Source organism: Calliphora vicina, chromosome 4, assembly GCF_958450345.1.
Source record: "Calliphora vicina chromosome 4, idCalVici1.1, whole genome shotgun sequence".
In the NCBI taxonomy this organism is placed as follows: Eukaryota; Metazoa; Arthropoda; class Insecta; order Diptera; family Calliphoridae; genus Calliphora; species Calliphora vicina.
In genome coordinates this window covers 8,156,296-8,179,112 of record NC_088783.1, presented here as the reverse complement: position 1 = coordinate 8,179,112, position 22,817 = coordinate 8,156,296, and the positions used below count along the sequence as shown (strand labels likewise).

Here is a 22,817-nt window from a genome sequence, read left to right as displayed (position 1 = left end):
TTTTTATTTTATTTTTTGTGTATTTTGTTTTTTTGTTTTTTCGAATATATAATAAATTTTTAAATTTTAAGTTTTATAAACTTATGATTTCTGTCTTATGAGTTTTTTATTTTCATTTTCCTCTTACGTTCTTCTTTTTTTTCTTAGTTTGTTTGTTTCTTTTACATCTTTAATTAAGAACTACAAATATTGTTATCATATAAATCGTGGGAATTTATTTGTGTATTTGTTTTTTATTTATTTAGCATATCAAGTGGTTTATAAAAATGTTTAGTAAAAAAGAAATCGAAAAAATAAGGAATATAAATACAATACATAAAAATAAAATTGAAAAGGAAAAATTCAAGTTAGGATTTAAGTTTTTCTTATATTTTCTAAGATTATTTATTTTATGTATTTCAAATTAATGCAAAAAAGTACAGTAGAATTAGAAAGAAATCAATTTAGTTTAATACATGAAATTAAATTAAAAGTTCATACATATTCAAAAAATAATCATAATTTTTCATAACTTTTAAAGTGCTATTTTTAATTATCTCACCATAGAAAATAATAAAAAATAGCATTTAATGGCTATTTTTAGTATTTAAAACTAAGAAAACTTTGTAATAAAACAAGTTGGAAAAATATGCAAAATTTATGAAATCTGTATTTTTTCCATTTTTGAAATTATATAAAAAAAAGTACATACTTAAAATTACAAACAAAATGTTCGAAAGTGACTTAAAATTAAAAATAAGGGATTGATGATTACAGTTTTAAGATTTACTTTCTTTTTTTGTTGGGATGATAATTTTTATAATTTGAATGAATTTTTAAAATTGTTGTTTGCAATGATAAATATTTGTTGATGAGTTTTTTTGTTTTTTGTTGAATGAAATATGATTATTAGTACAATTATTAATTATTTTTGTTTTTCTTTTAACTTTTTGATGCAGCAAAGTAATACATTTATAGATAAAAAGTATATGATTTAAAACAAAAGAAAATGTTATAAAATAGTTTAAAATATTTAAACCATTTCGAATAAGTAGTAAGTAAAGTTTAGTTTTATATATGAAAAACGTTTCAAATTTTTTTATAGTTTTTAACGTTTTTTTTTTTTGTTTTGTTGTCTTAATTTTCATGGTCTTAACTGTGTTTTTTTTAATTAATTAGGAGTTTTTTGCTATTTTTGTTGGTAGGAATTGTGTTGTTATTATTGTTAAATGTTGCTGGCTTTTTTCTATTGTTGCACACAAAAAGGAAAAAAATTAAACAAAACATTTAAATAGAGATCAATTTCTTAATGATTGTGTTTTAAATTTTTAAGGATTATAATTTTTTTTGTTTGTTTGTTTTTCTTGCGATTTTTTTTCTTTGTAAAATGTTTAGTAGGTTGAATTATTTTTGACTTGCAATTTGGCCTTCTTTTTTTGGGCTTAAAAATGTCTACCATATATAAAATTTCCAATTGTGTTGGGTTTCTAAAATAGAATAGTTTGTTTTGTGTTGTTTCTTCTTATGAGATGCATCCATTATATAAAGTTGTTGTAGCTTATTTGTAGTTTGTTGTTGTTGTATTAATAAGTAAAATTTTTCCAAGTGGTCAATAAAAAATGTTGATAGATGATGTTGGTTGATTGATTTGTTTGTTTGTAGTTGCTGTGTTTTGTATTTAAAAAATGCTTCATTATTAACTTGTTGCTGTTTTACATTTAATAACATCAGCTTACACAAAAAGAAGAAAAAAGGATTTAGTCACGAATTGGCAAAGTTGGTGGTTTAATATGGCCACCATCTCCTTCGGAGACAAAACGTTTACGTCCTCTGCAAAGAAATTAACAAAAAAAAGGAATAAAATTAGTAAAATTTTATAATTTTTGAGGATAGACGTAAAAAGTATGGCAATTAAATTCTTTAATATCAATTATGGACCGATCCTCACAAAAGTTGGAAGAAAGTTTTAGGTTCATGTATAACTTGTTTATTTCCAATTTCATCACGATATTAATTATTACAAGACAATTATGAATGTTCAAGTTAATTTCCGAGGGGGATCTTGTATGGGAACTGGGGACAAACGTTGCCCGAACAACGCCATACTTTACAGTATAATTTCGGGGTACTTAAAACTAATTTTTGTGCAAAATTACCAAACAATCTGAGAGTATTTGTGAAAATTTCCTTTCCTTTCGACCCTATCGTGTTATCAACAGACGAACGGACATAGCTAGATCATCTTAGAATCTAATGAGGACCCATAATATAACCAGGGATTTGATCTCAATTTATTTCTAGTCATTTTAATTTCACAAAAGAACTCTTTAATTCAAAAGCTTTAACTAACATCCATTTTGTTCTTAATCTCATATTTATCTATTCTCTCTTTCCTTTTAAATCAATAATACTTGAAGCTTAAATTTCACTTTCGTTTCCCACCAAAAAGTGAAAGTATATTTAGTATTTTTTAGGGTGGTTGGGGGTACGTACAGACGCATGCATTTAAAATGCATTTTCTGAAATAAAATCAACTGCAACAGCAACAAGAAAACTAGGTTACCACTGTTTTGTGTTGCATTTTATGTGCATTTTACAAAAGGAATGAAATGACATAAGTTTTTTTTTTCTATTTTTAAAATATCTACCTACCACCACAAACAACCACCAGCAGCAACCACTCCACATTTAAAAAAAAACAACTTAAATTTGACCGGTTTCTCGTGCAGCTTTTAATTTTCTTGTTTTGTTGGATACTTGGACGTTACGAACAAAAAAAAGCTTTCTTTCCTAAACTAGAGTTCAATGCGTTTTTGGTTTTGTAGCAGTTTATGGCAAAAGCTTTTTTATTTGCTTCTTTAGGTCATTGCAGTTTAATGAACTCAAGGAGGTATTTATAATGAAAAAAAAACTATAAGAAAATTGTTGGTCATCGAAGGAAGAGAAGGGAGTTTTTGTTATAGAATCAAGGATTATGTTTTTTAACTTTGATGTTGTGCAGCTGAAAAGCAAACGAAAGTGAAAGGATATTATAACAATTTACTTTAATTTGAATTGGAAAACAAAAGAGTGCTATCAGGCCTGTTACACATTTTGTTCGGAATGGTTTCAATTAGGTAGTTTTTATTCCAATCGATTTTGTTTTAGGTTCTTCAGATTCGGTGTAATTTATTAATTCCAAAAAATATTTAATAATACTGTAGGAAATTCTGATTTTAATTTGACTGAGTTTTTCATATTAAAATAAATGTGAAGGTTTTGGTACAGAAATTGATTAAGTTGACTTTGAAAACTGAAAGTGATTTCATTCCGAAAGAAATTTTCGTTTTACTTTTTCCGAAGAAGCAAAATACGGAATTAATTGCACTTTCGATCGGAATGGAATTCTGTGACATGCCTGTATATTCAGCTATGTCGAATCTTATATACTCTAGACATTATTATACTTAAAGGTGCCTTTAGACGATAAGACTTTACGTACGACTTTACGAAGAAAGAAAAAAATGATAAACCATTCGTAGGCCAAAAAATATGATGAAAGTCGTTTGACTATTGCTTTTTGCTTTTACAAGATCCTTTTGAAGTAAGATAATGACAGCAGTTAGTGTTTTTTTTCTTATGTTACATACGACTTGCTTGTTTTTTTGAAAAATTTCTAAAAATAAAGAGTCGACTTTATCCGTATTTTCTCTCAATACCAAATAATTTCATTACATTTTACATTTAGACTAGTAAGTAAATCTAGACTCTAAGTAAATCTTCTTAGTTGTTTTTCTCAATACCGAGTCTTAGGATATGAGCCAAAACAATAATAAGCTAACGATATGTCTCATCTTTCATTATAATACACCCCTAATTTACTGGGCAACAGATACTTTTGCTGCTTTAAGTTTACTAAGCGGTTTCTAATTCATATCTAATACATTTTTTAAAATTTAATAAATTGGATCGGTTTTAGTTCTTGAATTTGTATAACATTACATTGCAAACACTTAAAAATATCTATTCAAAACATTGCTGATTGTAGTTCATAGCATTTTCATGGTTTTACATCATTTACATTTACATTTACAAATTTTCAAATTATTTTGGATTAATGTGAAAATCATACAATTGTGTTTTGTATGCTCTGCTGCTACTGTATACAAATAATAGAAAATCCAACAGTTACACACATATTTAAAATCTTGTTTTTTTTTTTGGACTGTTTTCAAATAGTCAAATTGCATAATACCCTTCCGTCATACATCGTTTAAAACTGTCAACTAAATTGCAATTTTTATATTTATATTGTTGGTTTTTTGTTGTTTGCTGTAAATATTGCAAATTGACAAACACACAAGCTAGTAATTTAGTTTAAAAATGTTGTATTGGTGTAATTTTAGTACAATGTACAAATAATTACTGACATGTTGTATTTTTTAATAGAAAAATCTAAAATAAATTTTGGACATTCTCTTGAAAATTTTTAAGGCATAATAAGATAGAGAATGAAAACTTTTTTTGAAAATTATATACCGTAATTTCAGTTTTCAAAAAGAAATAATATTTCAGTCCCGAATTCTTTTTCTAAACAATAATATGTTTACAGTAGATCTTGGACATGTAAGTTGGCTGAAGACTTACTAGGGCAGAGTAGAAAATGCATTGCAATTGTCTAAATTACTTTGAAAATGGTATTCTTTGAATTATAACGGATGCGTTAAAATTATTAAAATTTTAGAATTTTTCTCCAAATTTATGTTTATATAAAATATTTTTTTTAATTTTAACTTGAATATAAATTCATTCAATTAATCGATTCATATTTTATAAAATTATGACTTAAAAATACGGGATTTTTTAAAATTTGTTGCTTTTATTTTGAAATATTTGTACAATCTAAATGTATTCATTGTTAGCTTTGATCTTTTCCCATCTTTCTGAATTCCGAGCCAAAATAACTGCTCATCTTTTGAGGCCAAGAACGAATCAAGCCAATTTCGGACACTCGGTTCTAAAATGAAGCGTATCCCAGAGAGAGCGTTCTTCATCGATTGAAAAATATAGTAGTCGGACCGGGCAAGGTCTGGACTATATGGCGGCTTAGGCAAAACTTCCCAAACACTTCTTTCTATATAGTTTTTAACAGGTATTGCGGCTGAGCGTTATCATAATGGAATATTATGGTTTCATGTCTGGCAGCATATTCTGGGAGATTTTCGGCAAATGCTCGCTTCAAACGAAAGAGTTCCATTTGGTATGGGTCCCTGTGATGGTCTGGCCACATTTCAGCAGCTCATAATAGATAAGACCCATTTGCTCCCACCAAATGCAGAACGATGGATATTTGGCTTTGGTGTCTATTCGGCTGGTTGGCTGGGCTTCATGAACGTTCTCTTTCTTACGTTTCGATATCGTATTGGATCCATTTTCATCGCTAGTAATTAATAGTTGCAAAAATGATTTTCTTTTATAGCGTTCAAGCTGCATTTCAGACATAACAAATTGTCGTTCAATTTCTCTGCCTTTTAATGGATCCAGCTTCTCGCAAACGTTTTGAAATTGCTTGAGTAGCAGCCAATGATTTTGTAAGCTTTTGTTGAACTTAACAACAATCTTCATGGAATAATGCCTCCAATTCTTGGTCTTCTAACTTTTTTGGCTGGCCTGTGCTATCTTTGTCTTCCGTGTCAAAATCACCACATCTCTCCCACGTAGAAACCGAGGGAACACATCCACCATAAGCTTTGGTGAGCAATCGATCGGTGTGCTTCTATGGCACTTTTTTTTTAAATTAAAGTAAAGCCAATGATTACACTATAATGATCAATAACTAAGTGAAAATAATTGACAGATATGTATCCTTCAAAATGACATATACGTTTTTAAAGACAATAACCGCGTTCAAAAGATACGCCATCTGTTGTGAATCCCGCATTTTTAAGTTATACAATATTTTTTTTAATATTAATCTGAAAATAAATTCATTCCATTAATCGACAATTATTAATCGATTATTTTTTCATAAATTTTTCCTAGATTATTCTAATGACAACCCTATTATTCAATTAAAAAATCAACAGTTTCAAATGAGGCTGGTCTTGGTTGCTATCGTTCCTTGCAAAAAAACCACAAAACCTACTACAATTTCAAAAATATCATTTAAGTTATGGGTCCAATTCAAAAAAATAATTCCATGTTTTTTTAAAAATAATTTGATAACTTTATTTTTAAAAAAATATTTTAAAACCTAAAAAATTATGCTGATTTTTTTAAAATTTGAATTTTACCACCCCACCTCAAAAAATGAAAATAAAAATAAAAACATTTCAACAACTTGTTTTATATCAAAAAAAATAAAACCTAAAGCTCTCAATGCACAATGCAATAAATTTAAGCTAAAAAAAAAACGTGTTTTAAAAACTGCATCACACAAACAGAAAAAAAACCTGCTGGCTGGCTGCACGTTCTTTGCATTTAAACAGTCTTATTTTATTTGATTTTCTTTTGTTGCACAAGAAAAAAGGTCAATGGGTGAATGAACTTTTGCCAAGAAAACCAAAACATTGCAAGTTTATTTGTTGTCGCTTAACGTTAGACAGCAAAACGTAACGTCACGTTAAAATTCTTTCGTTTCCCTACCTCTGTAACTCAACGTTGCTAATTTATTTGTTGGCACAAATTATTGTATAAAAAAAACTAAAAAACAAAGAAACTTTAAATAAAATTATGTGTTTTTTGTTACTAGCGATTTTCTTTATTTCAATTTTACAGCTGAAAAAAATTTATAATTTCTTAAAAAATATAGTGTTTTGCATACTGCCTCAAACACATAAAGACCGAACTATAACGCACAGACGGACTTGATTTCTTGTTTGTTTTAGAATAAGTTGATGATGATAAACATCGGTTGTTTGTGTCAGTTTTAGTTTTTCTTTCGTAGTCACTTTTTTTTATTTGTTTGTTAAATATTTCTGCTTAAATGAATTTTAATTATTAGATGTTCTAGTTTATTTTAATTTGGTGTTGCTTTTGTTACAGAAATAATATTTATAGTTTTATTAAAGACAAATTTCAGTTTTTTATTTATTTTAAAGTTTTTTCACAGCACACCGTTTGCTCACCAAAGCTTATGGTGAATGTGTTCCATATGTTTCAACTTGAGAGAAATTTTTGTGCGGTTCAGAAATGGTGATTTTGACACGGAAGACAAATATCGCCTAGGTCAGCCAAAAAAGTTTGAAGACCAAGAATTGGAGGCATTACTCCATGAAGATTATTGTCAAAGAGCTTACAAAATCATTGGGAGCTACTCAAGCAGCAGTTTCAAAATGCAAAAAAAAATCCAAAAGCAGGAAAATTGGGTACCATATGAATATTGAATCGGAGAGACCTTGAAAAAACATTTTTCATATCCAAAATCATTACTTGTGATGAAAAATGGATCTATTACAATAACCCGAAGCGTAAGAGGTCGTATGTGAAGCCCGGCCAACCAGCCGAATCGAGACCAAAGGTTCTTATCTATTATAAACTGCTGAAATCAAAGTATCCGATATTGGCTTGCATCGTTCTTGACCTCAAAAGATGAGCAGTTCTTTTGGCTCATAATCTTTATGTTGCCAGAATGATGGGAAAAGGTCATGGCTAACAATAGCCAATACTTTGAATAAAATTGTATTAAGCAAATGTTTCAAAAAATGCTAAAATTTTTAAAAAAATCTCATTTTAAATTCAAATTTGTTTAATATACGAAAGTTGTAATACTTTCAGTTTTGTTATAGTTTTGTCACTGTTATAAAGTTTAGAATACAGGAATGTCTTCTCTACGATTTGTTATCCAATTTATTTGGAAAACCCCTTGTTCATACATAAGGAGTGAGATAGAAAAAACCTAACACACGTTTTTCCTTAAAACTTTTAACCCAATTATTATTTGATTTTTTTTTTGATCAAGTTACATTTGAAAATTATGCCAGTTATTATGTTTAATGTCAATTATGTTCATTTGTAATCTGATTAAAATGAGTTACAAGAAAAAAGTGCGTACTAAAATTATTAAATATTTTCATCAAAACCCAACATGGTCCTACAAAATGGCCAAACAATCAAAGAAGGTCTGCCGTCGAACTGAATCCAATGTTATTAAACAGTATCGGGAGAACTTGTCCGATGATAGAAAACCTTGTTCATGTAGAAGGAATGGTCCACATGATGTTTCTAAGGCCAATAAATAGAAAGCTTTTGAAAAGATCTCCCAACACATCCGGTAGGAAAGCCGTCCGATTACCTCAGTACTAGGAGGACTATTTGGTACGAAATGTTAAAGCCATGCAGTTTTAAAATAGCGAACTTTCGAATGTTTGGTTGCATGAACAAAGGAAAGAGGTTTTACAATGCAGTTTACAATTTTGTTGTTGCTAAAGTTGAATTCGGCAATGTTTTGAATGAGGAATAGGCTTATGTGAAGGAAAAATTGCAAATTTTTTGTAAGAATATCTCAATAAGATGGAAGAGTTCCCGCAATATTGGATCCGCCATCTTGAATTTGAAAAATTTTACATCAGATTTGAAATTAGCTACCCTGAAAACCTCCATATACCAATTTTCATGTAAATGAGAAGACATTTTAAATTTTACGCCGCCATTTTGAATTTGAAAAATTTTACCTCAGATTCGAAATCAGCAACCTTAAATATCCCCATATACCGATTTTCATGTAAATCAGAAGTCATATTGGATCCGCCATTTTAAATTTGAAAACTTTTACCTCAGATCTGAAATCAGCAACTTTGAATATCCGTATATACCAATTTTCATGTAAATCAGAAGACATTTTAAATTTTACGCCGCCATATTGGATCCGCCATTTTGAATTTGAAAAATTTTCCATCAGGGTTTCCGGAAAACGTTCATAAATTCATCACTATTGATTAGAACTATAAAAATAATATTTTTCTAAGTTGTTTTGTAAAATAAAAAAATCATTACTTTAGGTTTCTTTTTTATTAACATTTATATATGTTAAGATTTAAACTGCATCATTTCATTTCAAAATATTTCCATACACATTTACAATTCTAAAAAAACTAGAATAAAGTTTTAATAAATCTAAAGAGAACAAAAAATTTTGTGCATACCTCAAGGTTGTTTTTAGTTTAAAACAAAATAATATCCAACACAAATCCAACACAAAGAAAGACCTAATTGAGGCATCCTTGTGCAACCATCATCATACTCGTATAAGGATTTCACAAAAGTAAGCAGTAAAATATGAGAATTAAAAACTGTTGCCTAACTCAAGGCTTATTGCTATAGCTCAAAAACAAAGCAACAACATCAAAGTCAACTTTTAGGCTACACTAGAGAAAGTATTTGTAATATGTAACAACAAGAAGGCACAAAACAAATTAGAAAGAATATAAATTATGAATAGAATAAATTAAACAAATGGTACAGAAATGGTATAGAATTATTTTCCATAACAAAAAGACAAAAACCGAACCTTTGTATAAACAAACAAAATATGAAAACAAAGTAGAAATTTCTAGTAAAACAAAAACTGAAGCACAAAATAAACAACAACAGAAACAAGAATTATTTGTTTATTATTATTATTTTGCACTGACGCCAATAGCTGCAAAAAAACCTAGAGACAGACTGACAAATCATCAGCGTCAATGTAAACAACAACTGGGTTTAACTATATGTACGTACAACAACAAACAACAATGCATTACAAATACAAATACATCTAAACTTATAAATGTGTATGAATGCACTAAATTACAACAAATATGTTGCATTAAACCAGTAATGTTCACGCCATACAACAATTGTTTGAAAAATTTACACACATTTGTTACGCTCTTTTAAAAACTTTTGTTCATTCATCGTTTAGCTCTCGATGAAAACACATGCGACGGACTATCGTCATTTTTTTCAGACATTTACTAAGCATTGTTGTTGGTTGTTTTTGGACGAAGCATAGCAAACACAAGCGTTTCAATTGCAATTGAACACATAATAACAAAGTCAAAAATAAATACAAAATTAAATAGAATTTAGGCCGTATAATGCATATTTTTTCTTTTCCTTAAAATTTAAATTACATTCATTAAATAAATTGGTTATATGTGACAAAAATTCTAAATCTAAACTTTCATTATTTTGTTCTTATTTTAAATGTTTGACATTATGTTTGCTGGGTAGCTCTCTCACCAATACATCTTCATTTTTATTTTTGAACATCACTGCATTAAACTAATGTTTGTTGTTTTCACTGCAACTTACATATATATTTTTTTAAGTGCAAAGTGCATTAGCCTCCTTCAAAGCTCAAGGCAATATAAATTGCAGTGGGTATGGTTATGGTTATGATGACTGACGACTACTTCTAGTAGTAGTTTAGTATAGAAAAATAGCTTGAAAAAAGCTTTTGAGGTAAAGCTTTGCATTTTTTGTTTTTCTTAAAGGGGGAGTGTTTATAATTACAAAAGAAAGAAAAAACTGTAGTTATAACAAACAGCTACTATGTACAAGCATTTGAAATCAGAAAATAAAGCTCTTTTAGCTCGTAGTACTTTTTGCAAACGATCTTGAACCATATGCAGGTTGTTGCACTTAGAGAAGCAAACATTAGGTTTTACCGCAAATAGAAACAAATAAATAAACAAACAATAAAAGCTTTATTATTTGTATATAGTAGATACATCGCTGCACAACTATGAAAGAGACATGGACGACTACGTGTTGTGTATCACAAATACTATAGATAATTGTGTTGTATTTAAAGAAAATAACAAGGTGCAATTTGTTTATCAACAAATACATTTATTTTAGTATATTTTTCAAAAAAGATACTGAAACAATTTATTTATTTATGTATATATAGCCAGCTAAATATGATAAAAAATTAGTTTGACTGTATGAAAATGTTGTAAATACAAATGAAAAATTATGTTGCTCGCATCAAAAGTTGTTGCCTTAGGCGTGATACATACACATCTCAAAATAATAGATACACCTAATTGGAAAAAATTTAAATGGCGGTAACATTGAAAATTTCCTCGCAAGCGTTAAGAATACATCATATTATTAAAATTTCTATCTGGCAATGTCATGTCAGTCAAAAATCTGGCAACTATTTGCTTTCATGTTGATTTTTAAAAACGAATTTATTTGAATTACAAAAAATTATTTGCTCATAAAAATAGATACACATCAGTAATTTGTAATTTGTTTATATACAATTTTTTTTTTGTGCAATTTTTTGTTCCTATTTACGTGAAACAGTAAGTATAATTTAAATTTTAGCAACAATTTTATAAAAAATAGGACTCTTTTGAAGAAAATGGGACGAAATCATCATTGTACCGAAGATGAGAAAAAAATTGTTCAAACGATGAGAAATCAAGGAAAATCATTACGGGAAATAGCAAAGAGCATAGGAAGATCTTTACATTTTGTCCAAAATGCTTTATCTAAAAAACAAAAAAGAGAAACTCGCGGTAGACCAATGAAAACCAGTCCAGAAACAGATAGGCGGATCGTCCTTATGGTTAAAAAAGACCCTTTCATATCATCGAAAGCTATTTCTGCGGAGCTATGTAACGAAATCAGTCCACAAACAGTTCGTCGTCGTCTTTTACAAGCTAAATTGCCGGGAAGAATTGCCAGAAAAGTGCCACTAATGCGCCAAAAAAATATCAAGACAAGATTAGAATTTGCTAAAGAGCACTTACAATGGTCCGGGTGTGAAGGCGAAAAAAAATGGAGAAATATTTTATGGAGCGACGAAACAAAAATAAATTTGTTTGGAAACGACTGCCAAAGAAATGTACGCCGACCAAAAGGAAAAGAATTCCACGTTAAATTTACAAAAAAGACGGTAAAACATGGCGGGGGAAACATAATGGTTTGGGGTTGCTTTTCATGGAATGGTGTTGGTCCGATATTCCGAATAGAAGATACCATGAATGCTAGTGGGTATAGAGACATATTGGAAAACGTAATGCTTCCATATGCATCGGAAAATATGCCATTAATATGGACATTCCAGCAGGACAACGACCCAAAACATAGTTCAAGATTAGTTAAAAACTGGTTCTTGGAGAATAACGTACCTGTTTTAAGCTGGCCCAGCCAATCCCCTGATTTAAACCCAATAGAAAACTTGTGGAGTGAATTAAAGATAAGGCTTTCGAAGGAAGTTTTCAAAAATAAAGACGATTTATGGGAGAAAACGCAAAAAATATGGTACGAGATTCCATTGGAGAAGTGTCAGAACTTGATATCCAGTATGCCCAGAAGAGTGGAGAAAGTTTTACAAAACAAAGGTGGATATACTGGATACTAGCTTTACTTTAATAATAAACTAATTTTTTTAAGATAAAATTTATTAGCTTTTGTTTAATAAGAATTTTTAAAAATGTATCTATTATTATGAGCACCAAATTTTTCGAAATTTAAGAAATTTAATTTACTTTATAATATTTATTATTAATTATGAAATATTTTGTTTTTGTTTTTTACTCTCCTTTTAACTATAAATAAAAATCGACTGAATTTTTTTTATAATTTTACAATATACCATTATTTTTTTTCGTTTTTAAAAAATAAATTTTGGTGTATCTATTATTTTGAGCAGATGTGTAGTTAGATTTTCTTTTGTATAAATTTTAGTTTAGCTAAATTTTTTATTAGTATGTTACTACTTACAGTGCCGGTCAATATAATAGCACCACAGAACCTTAAAGCAATTAACATGACAAATATTTTTATTTCCATAGTAATTTTAATTAAATATAATATAAGATCGTTAAGATCTTCTATGAGTAAAGCTTTCTTTAAGAAATATTAAGCTTTCAATCAATTATACGGTATTTTTGAAAAATACCCAGATTTTGTGCAGTCAAAATAATAGCACCTTCGTAAGAAATTGTCGAAAAAATATAGAATATTTATGTTTTCGATTTAAAAAATTTGCCATTAAAATATAATTTGAATTAATTTATATCGAAATGAAAAAAACTAAAAACAAAAAAATTAATTTTACTTTTCTAATTTTGTTAGTAACAAAAAAAGTCGTGTATATGAGCTCTAGTTTAAAAAATTATGATTTCTGAACATACAAATTAGCTTAATTCAGAATAAAACTATTTATAGATATTTAGAAATGGTTTTAAAAAACATTTTAGGTTGCGAAACCGCTTATCGCTTTTAATCATAACACTCTTGGTCCACCGTTTCGAAAATCAGGTTTTTATGTTCTGCACGGTGGTCAAAAGTGGCGACTAGTGTTGCAGTTATTCGCTGACCATTACAACAACAAAATTTAAATTATTTAAATCCTAGAAAAGTTTCACCAATAACAATATATCATCCTCTATTAAAGGTAAAATTTCCAAAGTCACATTACAATTTTTCAACATTCAAGTATCAAAAAACGTCTTGGTCAAATAATTAAACAAATTGTATTGTTTGATATCAGACTTCTATAGAATGTCCTCCGAATCCAATTTCAACCAAAATTTAAGATAATATATCCATCTCATCTTACAAACACACATATTTAAAATTATAGTTTGATTGTGGTTTTTCTACTATAACATTCGAAGAATATATTGAATATGTGGAATAAATAATTCAATCTTATATGATCAAATGCTTCATAAAATCATACTCAGATATAAATCAAAAAAATTGTGACCTTAGGAATGATCTACGGAATGATAAATTGATATAAATTTGGCCAGAATTTTATTAAAAATTAATAGCCAAGAGACACAAAAAGGATAAAAGGAAACCAAAAATATTTAAGAATTTATTTTGGGGAATGAAAAAATATATTTGGCTTGTATTCGTTACAAAATTTTCAAAATTTTAGGATCTTTATGGGTAGGAGGCAGCAATATTTTACTTTTAATAATAACGTGTTAAGAACGTTACAAACCATAATAATTGTTACTAAATTAAATTTTGTCCTGGTTAATTTTTGTTTATTTTAATCGATTTCTATTTTGGTGCTATTTTTTGACTGATGAATTTCGTGGGTAGTTATATATAATGTAGTTTTTCTTTAAAATTTGCATCTAATTTTCGAAATTATTTTTAATGTTTGAAAGTTTATTGAATTCAGTATAAATTTATACAAAAACAACAAAAATTTATTTAACAGTTTTTACGTAATATTATTATATAACAATGTTTTGGAGATATGGCAACAACATGTTTGAAACCTCCAATTCTATATCAGATTTGTAAAATTTAACAAAATTTCTAGCATTTCCAATTGTATTTTTATTATTTTTTAGAAATTTCTAATTGTATTTCAGAAAATTTCAATTACATGATACATGGATTCCGCGCCAAAAGAACTGCTCATCTTTTGAGGACATGAACGAATCAAGCCAATTTCAGGTACTATGTTCTGAAGTGAAGCGTATCCCAGAGAGAGCGTTCTGAATCGATCTGCATCTTCTCAACCCCTTCTCTCTGAATAGTTTTTAACAGTTATTGCAATATGTGCCCTAGCTTTGTCATGATGGAATATTACATGTCTGGCCGTTTTTCGGCCAATACTCGCTTCAAACGAATACGTTGCGTTCGGTACAGGTTCCCAGTGATGGTCTGGAAATATTTCAGAAGCTGATAACAGTCCCACCAAATACAAAGCATTTCCTTAGCCCCATTGATATTTGGCTTTGGTGTTGTTGTTGTAACAGTTCCGCTGTTTTGGAAGTTCTTTCCTGGGGCAAAACACTTCAGCTTGATCCAGCTGTTGCTGAGTTAACAATCTTTGACCGATTTGGAATCGGTTCGTTCCGTAGCGAAGTTCCAATTGTCGTGGGAACGTAGTGTCGATTCGACTGGTTGGTCGGGCTTCACATACAATCTCTTACGCTTCGGGTTATCGTAAATGGATCCATTTTTAATCGCAAGTAACGATTCGGTGCAAAAATGATTTTCTTTCATAGCGTTCACCAGCATTTCAGACATACAAAATCAACTTTGAAGGTCTCTCAGCTTCAATACGTATGATACCCAATTTCCCTGCTTTTGGATGAATCCTGCTATTTAAAAACGTTTTGAAATTGCTGATTTAGAAATTCCCAATGATCTTGCAAGCTATTGTTGAGTTTGACAACAATCTTCATGGAGTAATGCCTCCAATTCTTGGTCTTTAAACTTTTTTGGCTGGCCTGGGTGATCTTTGTCTTCCGTGACAAAATCACCACATCTGAAACCTATGAAACACATTCACCAAAAGCCTCTGTGAGCAATCAGTATGCTTCGATGGCACTTTTTCTTTAAATTAAGGAAGTAAAGCAAACATTACCGCAAATGACGCTTTGTTGGCACAAAATTCGATTAAAAATTAAATTCTGAAAATAGAAAACCTTATCCTATTGGATAAATATACTTCAAATATATTAAACCAAAGTAAATCGATTTGTCCTGGATGGTAGAACTATTGTACATCGACCTAAAAACCAATCATTAAATGTTAAGTACACACAGAAAACATTGAAGGATCCTGCCGTAAAAATCGATGGTAAAATTAAACGATTTCAATATTTGTTTGCCTTAAAAATGTTTGGCGTTTGAAAATATCCCATTATCTTGTGACATTTATGTATGATAATGATCCAAAACATTCACAAATTGTGAAGAAGTTGTTTTTAAAAGAAAATATTAGAACTCTGGACTGACAGCCTAATGTCCAGAACTTAATCTCATAGTAAACCTGTGGAATAACGATAAGAAGAAACTGGTCAAGGTAGTTAAAACAAAATACAGACGACCTTTGGAAGGAAATTCAAGAAGCAACACCTAAAGTATAAATTCAAAAGTTGATTGAAAGTTTGAACCGCAAATGAGATCGTGTTATTAATAATAATGGGTTTTACAAAGTGCTAATGCAGTTTTAACAATAAAACTAATTTTTACTTTTAATTTCTTAACCTCTTCTGTCTTTTTGAATAAACGTATAACTGCGATGGTTCCTATAAATATGTTCATCTATAATAGTAGTTGTAGTTTATATTTTAATTAATATAAAGATTGTAAAAACTAAATTAAAATTTATTTATTCTAATACTAGCAAGAAATTATAATTTTTTTCTTCAAAGGAATCTTGTTATCGATCATAATACAATCGCTGTTATCTCTCTTTGTTTTTAACTCTTTAACAACAGATTTTCATAATATAAAGTTACAAATACATGCGTACTTTAATCATCAATCCTTTCTTCAGAAAATTTTCTGTGTAATAAAAACTCAAAAAATGCAACTGTCACACAAACAATAAACATTTTTTTTTTAAATTAAAACTTGTTAGTGTATTTATAAATTACGTGCTGTGAATTTTATTAAGACGGTTACAAGATATTGCAATAGAAATTACTGATGGACAGAAAAATAAAATAAAATGTTTATAAATGTTCATTTAATTATAAAGAAAACTGAAAAACATAATGAATAAAACAAATTATTAATAGTTATATTAAAATTAATAAATAGAAAATTTCATATTAACAGCATATTTTTTTAAATTCTTAATTTAATTATTTTGAATTCATTTGTATCACATTTTATGCCTAAATTCATTCAAGTCGTTTCCTATTTGTCATACTATGTGAATTATTTTGCAAGAAAATATTGAGATATGGGTTCAAAAATTATTCGATCAAAATTCATCAAACATTTCCAAGCTGTTAAAATAGTTAAATCTTGAGGATTCTAAAAAAAAAATAACGGTTATTCAGAAAATTTGAAATTAAAAAAATCTCTATATTAGAGTCAACGGAGACCTATACTGTTATATACCAATAGATTCGTATTGACGTGCTCTTTCAGCAGCTATGATGATATTAAAAAAATTATCTCAACTCCAAAGTTAACAGTTATTTTTCAACGTAAAAATAAAAGTTCTCATGAAACTCTTAAAAAAGGAGTTTTATTAAAATAAAAGTTCTCATGAAACTCTTAAAAAAGGAGTTTTATTAAATAGCCGTCATAAAAAAACTCATTTGAGGAGTTTTATTTTTTCCGTCATGAAATAAAAGTCATTTGAGGAGTTTTATTTTTTGACGTTTGGTTTCTACTTTCTTTATTGAGTCTATCTGATATAACGTTTGTAGTAATTTGTTTGTTTAAGAAAAAAAAAAAACAACAATTTCATGATAGGAATCAAACAATAAGAAATTAAAATCCCACTTGATTTTATTTTAATGACAAGTTATTCAATTGCAATGCAAGGTGCCTTACAAATTGTAATGATCTGAAAAGCGGCAAGCTTTATGTGTCAATTTACATAAAATGAGTTTTATTTTCTGACGGGAAAAATAAAACTCCTCAAATGACCTTTATTTTATGACGGAAACAATAAAACTCCTCAATTGAGTTTTGTTTATTTTCTGACGGGAAAAATAAAAGTCCTAAAATGAGGTTTTATATGACTCTTTTTTAAGAATTTCATGTGAACTTTTATTTATACGTTGAATAATAACTGTTTGTGATAAATTTTTATTTTTAAAGTCACAAAATAACTTTTTTGATATCACTTATAACCATTACGGTCCCTGAAAATAGCCAGCCTATTCAACTGATAAAGTCTAATAGATTATCTAGATCATATCTAGCTATATTCCAAAGTTCATCATGGTATCTTTCCACTAGTCATTTTAGCTTGAGAGCATGTAATCTAGGACAGTTACACAGAATATATTCTACTGTTTCAAATTCATCTATATCCTCCCACAACATACAGAAGTCCTGTGCGCCCATATCCAATTTACCAATGAAGGCTCCAATTAAGCTGTAACCGGTTATTACGCCTACTAAAGACTTGAAACTTTTGCTATCCAACCCAATTAGTAATATGGTTGCCATTGCATTCAACTTTGGCCAAATATCCATGGACACCCTGCAGTCTGTCCAACTACACCAGGATTGGTTCGTAGAGTCCCGAAATTTTTGGAATATCAACCTATAGTAGTGGCATATAGGAGATTTAACCTCCCAGTCTCTATTAATATAGTCCAGGTCTTGTTGTTGTTGTTGTAGCAGCAGTGTTTACTGAGTTGACAGCCCTTGGTCGAGTGAACTCGGGTCATTCCGGTGCGTAGAACCGGCTGTCGTAGAACAGGTCTAGTCAGTTCATCTGCTATCTTATTTTCCTGTATGTTACAGTGCCCAGTGGGCAAAGATATGCGCCGACTAAATTTCACGTAGACGAAGGCTGACTCAAAAAAAAGGTCGGCGACGGCTCAAAGCCGGCTGTCAGCCGACTAAAAAATAATTACTCAAATTCTAAATAACTAAAAATTCAAAAAGTAAAATTCCGAAAATGTTATGAAATTACTACGAACATTTTATAAAAAACGGCGGCTTTTAAAATTTATCGGCGGCTCGGCTCAGCCTTCTTCTGGAGGTCGAATCTGGGTCTATGAAACGGTGAAATGAAAAAAAACTTAATTTTCGTTTTTATATTATCATTTCACAATTACACAAATTGGTAGCCAACCCAATCTGATTGTGTTTAGTTCCATTCCAACATTGTAATAAATAGTTTTATTTAATTTAATGTTTGTTTTCTTCTTTTTAGAGCATTTAAATAAAAGATTGGTTTAAAAATATTTTTTTTTTATAATTCATTTATGTATCATATTTTTAATTCTTTAGTTATTTTAACGATTCTAATGTTATAATAATCTTTTTTTAAAAAAAAACAGGCTCTAAATATTTAAACTTTATTCATAATATATTTTTAAATTTATCAAAGGTTAATTAAACAAATTTTGTTTGAAATCTTGTTTTATATAAAAATTGATTATGAATATTTTAATAATTTATTCCTTAAAAAAAAGTTTATTTTACAATACAATTTTATTTAGCCTTGAATGAGTTTTAAATATTTAAATTCAAATTATCATTATTAAGAATTTATTTTACTTTATTCTATTATATATTATAGCTATAATATACATTTCACAAACAAAAAAAAAACACAAATTACAGTATTGCAATAAGTTTTTGCCGGCTGTCTACTTAAAATAAACAAAATCAAGACAAGACATTTTTATTGTGTAATATTTGAAAATACCAAAACTAATGCAATATTTATTTCCAAGTATTAGTATGAGTATATGCGCAACAATAATACGATTGTGTCTAGTGAAAGTGTTGCCATTGGAATTTTCATTTCTAAAACTAAACAGCTTTTCAATTTATTAGAATCTATTGTGGGAAAAGTTTTACATTCTAAGAAAAAAACTTTCATTTTTAAATAATTTGGTTTAAATATTTCTAATTCAGTTTTCAAAATTTAATTAATTCTGATCTCTTAATCATTCCTTAAACCCATTTATAACAATTAATTCCTTTGTACTTTAAAAGTATTGAACTCACAACAGAAATTTAAAGGTCAACCAACCTCTCAAGGTAAGGAGTGCGTCCATAAAAACTTGTTTCTTAATAATTTCTTCTCTCAATAACAAAATACATTCTTGTTGAGCAAAAAATATTTGAAAAATCCCTTCCAATGTTTGTTGGTTCACTACAGAGACCCAAGTACAAATAAAAAAAATCGAATTGAATAATTAATTTTTCTTTTATTAAAATCTAGTGATTTTTTATTTTGTTTATAGCGAGAGTCATTTAATATGAAACAACATATCAATTATATATATTATCGCTTTAGTAAACGATCAAGTTCCGGCAACTCTAATTCAACAATGTACACAACTGTACAACATTGTACTAAAATACAATAATAATAATAAAGTTGAGTGCATGTAATATACAACCACAACACAACAAAAAAAAAAGAGGCAATTAATTTAAAAATGTTTGCAAAAAGTTAAACAAAAAAAAAAAATACAAAAAATATTTTATAGAAAAACAAACACAATAAACAAGAAAGAAGGTATTACAAATAGCAAATATAAATACAACTACATAAACAATTCAAAATTAAATAATTTACCGGCTTTAAAAGCAAAATAAGGAAAACAGACAACAATAATAAAGAAATTCTCATAATAAACAATAATTATTTAACAAAAAATAAAAAAAACAAATCTGACTGAATAACATCATCAGCTGCTTGCTATAATAATAAAAACAACAAATTGTTTAAATTAAAAATAATTCTTTTGCTTATGTAATATTCGTTGAAAATTTTGCCGGTATATGGTTTTTTTCACTCTCTCGTGTGTGTTGATTTAATTATAATTAGTATCTATTATTTTGTATTTAACCCGCGAAAATTATTTTAGCAAATTATAAACAAATATAGAAGCTATAGAAATAAACAGATGGAATGGATTGAATCTTAAAACATGTTTAGAATCCAAGTTATGTTAGGTTAAAAACGCATATCTCACATTAAATTCTTAATTCAATTCAATTTTCGAAATCTTTTAAATATTCCATTAAACCAGTCAGCACGAATTAATTCGTTGCCTTAATTCCTTAGTTCACCAAAGGTATTGAATTTATTTCTTTAAGAATTCTTTTTTATAGAATTTATTCCTTATTGCAAAAACCACAATTCAAAACCAAATTCAAATCTAATATACATAATAAATAGGCTTAAGTCAATTTCTTTCAATTAATTTTGCAAATTATTTAAAATACAACAAAAACAAATTCAATGTAGAAAAAAAATTGATTAATTCAATTTGTATTAGATTTGAATTAACATAAATTGAAATCAATAATTCCGCGACTTATTCGAATTTCCCGGTTCTTAACTGAAAGAGCAACACTGCTCCTGTCAACAGGCATCTGTCAGTTGAACAAGCTGCGCCATCAAGTTTGTGTTTGACAGCCATTGATAGCAAACTACATCGTGACTTGAGGAGAAAGTAGAAAATGGTGAAGGGTATACAAATCTGTCTTTAAAAATCCTGTCTGTATTCTCAGACTATACAGCTTACACATGATCGGCTATGGGGTCTGGGAAAGGGCACTGTTTTCTGTAGAAGTTATTGCATTGTGTATTCGAATTTGAATGCTTTATACAAAGAAATTCAAAAAGTTTTTCTTCGAATCGAATTACACAATAACTCTCATACTCTCCCGCGGACTAGGATCGCGACAATGACAGATGTATGGGGGGTGCATATTCAGAAAATGGATTCGTTCATTCTTACATCGAACCGAAACATGATACTGTTTGGATATTATGAAGGAACCAGATTATGGCCACAAGTGCAGAGCTTCAAATTAATTAATTCAATTTGATCTTAATTTACTAAAATCTTAATTCCCTACGCCAAATTATACTTCAAAATAAAAATTTTAAATATTTTTAGGTAAAAAATAATTTTTTTTTAATTTTTTGGAAATTTTTTTTTCGAATTGTTATTTTAAATTTTTCAATTTTTTTTTTAAAAATTTTCAAATTTTTAATTTTTTTTGGTGAAAAAAAAAACAATTCGGGTAAAAAAATATTTTTTTTTTTAAATGCAGGTTTCGTCAAATAAGATTTGTCGATGTCATCAAAATATGTAGGTATTTTTTGTGAGATAATTTCATCGTCAAATCTCTTTCCGCCGCGAAATTTCTTCAGGTTTGGAAACATAAAAAAAAACCCGGAGAATAGGGCGGTAGAGGGAGCATTTCGTAGCCTAATTCATGGATTTTTGCCATGGAAACTGCACATTTGTGTACCCTTTCTCATACCCAATTGTTTATTCAAAATTGAAACCGATGAGTCATGTGAGATGCCTATGGCTTCCATAATCTCTCGCTCTATCAATCATCGATCGTCTGACACCATATCGTGATTTTTTTCAATTGTTTCTGGAGTAGAGAACTCAACTGAGCGTCTTACGTGCGTGTACGTTCACAACGAAATTTAAACTTTTTACCTTTATTTAAGCAAACGAAATTCAATGGCTGTCAAACATAAAATTGATGATAAGTTTATAATTTTTCATTTGGGACTCCATAATGTATATATTGGCATGCCCATCTTTATGTTGAGATCAGCTTACCGAATCACCAAACTGATAATAGACATTTCAAATGAGTCAAAATTGTGAAAAAAAAATATTTTTTACCCCGAATTTTATTTCATCAAATTTTTGTTTCACAAAAAAAAATTTCATCACAAAAAATTTAGTTTCAACTGAAATAATTTCTTAAGGAATACTTTATTTTATCTTAAGGAATACTTTGGTGGAAGGAATTTTTCAAATTCTGTACAAAATTTTACATTTATTTATTTTTATTTATTTTCATTTATTTAGAATCAAGCCCTTAGGGCCAAATATGATTCATATTCCACTCAGAAAAAATTAATTACATAAAATTAAAAAAATTATACATAGTAAGAATAGAAATTAAATACTAAAATTTTTTAAAAAAAATATAATAATCAATAAAAAAAAAAAAATTGTAATATAAAGTATAATAATTATACGATAACAGTATTAGGTAATATGCAAAGGGGAGAAAAATAAAGTTTTAATTTATTAACTTAGTTCTTTCTCAAAAATGTCCCACATGCTCATTTGTGGGTTAATTGTGACTTTCGAATGAATGTATTGCAGTATAAATGAGTTCGTCTCGTTTTCTTAATGTTTGATGGTGAATTTATTTTTATAGCCATTTTATTTTCTACGACGCAATTGTTTGTTTATATTTTTTTTCCTTACTTTATCATTTTATTTATGGTTTATTATTTGTTTATGTTTTAAATTTTATTTTTGCCGGTTTTTTTTTTAATCAGATGTTATTGTTTAACAATAACGCATGTATTTATAAAAATATTTAAAAAAAAAATACATATAGGGTGTGTATAGCGGTTAGATTGATAAATAATACACTTATTAAAATTTTAA

The 22,817-nt window shown here is 28.4% G+C and overlaps 1 protein-coding gene across 1 annotated transcript in view; it reads right to left on the bottom strand.

The window, feature by feature from the left end:
• Nucleotides 1-22,817, bottom strand: part of Pdcd4 (Programmed cell death 4) — a 40,623-nt gene continuing 17,806 nt past the window's right edge. Inside the window, exon 5 of the mRNA XM_065506761.1 lies at nt 1-1,809. Within this exon, the coding sequence (XP_065362833.1) occupies nt 1,737-1,809 (73 nt within the window). The 3' untranslated portion in view covers nt 1-1,736. The remainder of the gene's footprint in view (nt 1,810-22,817) is intronic.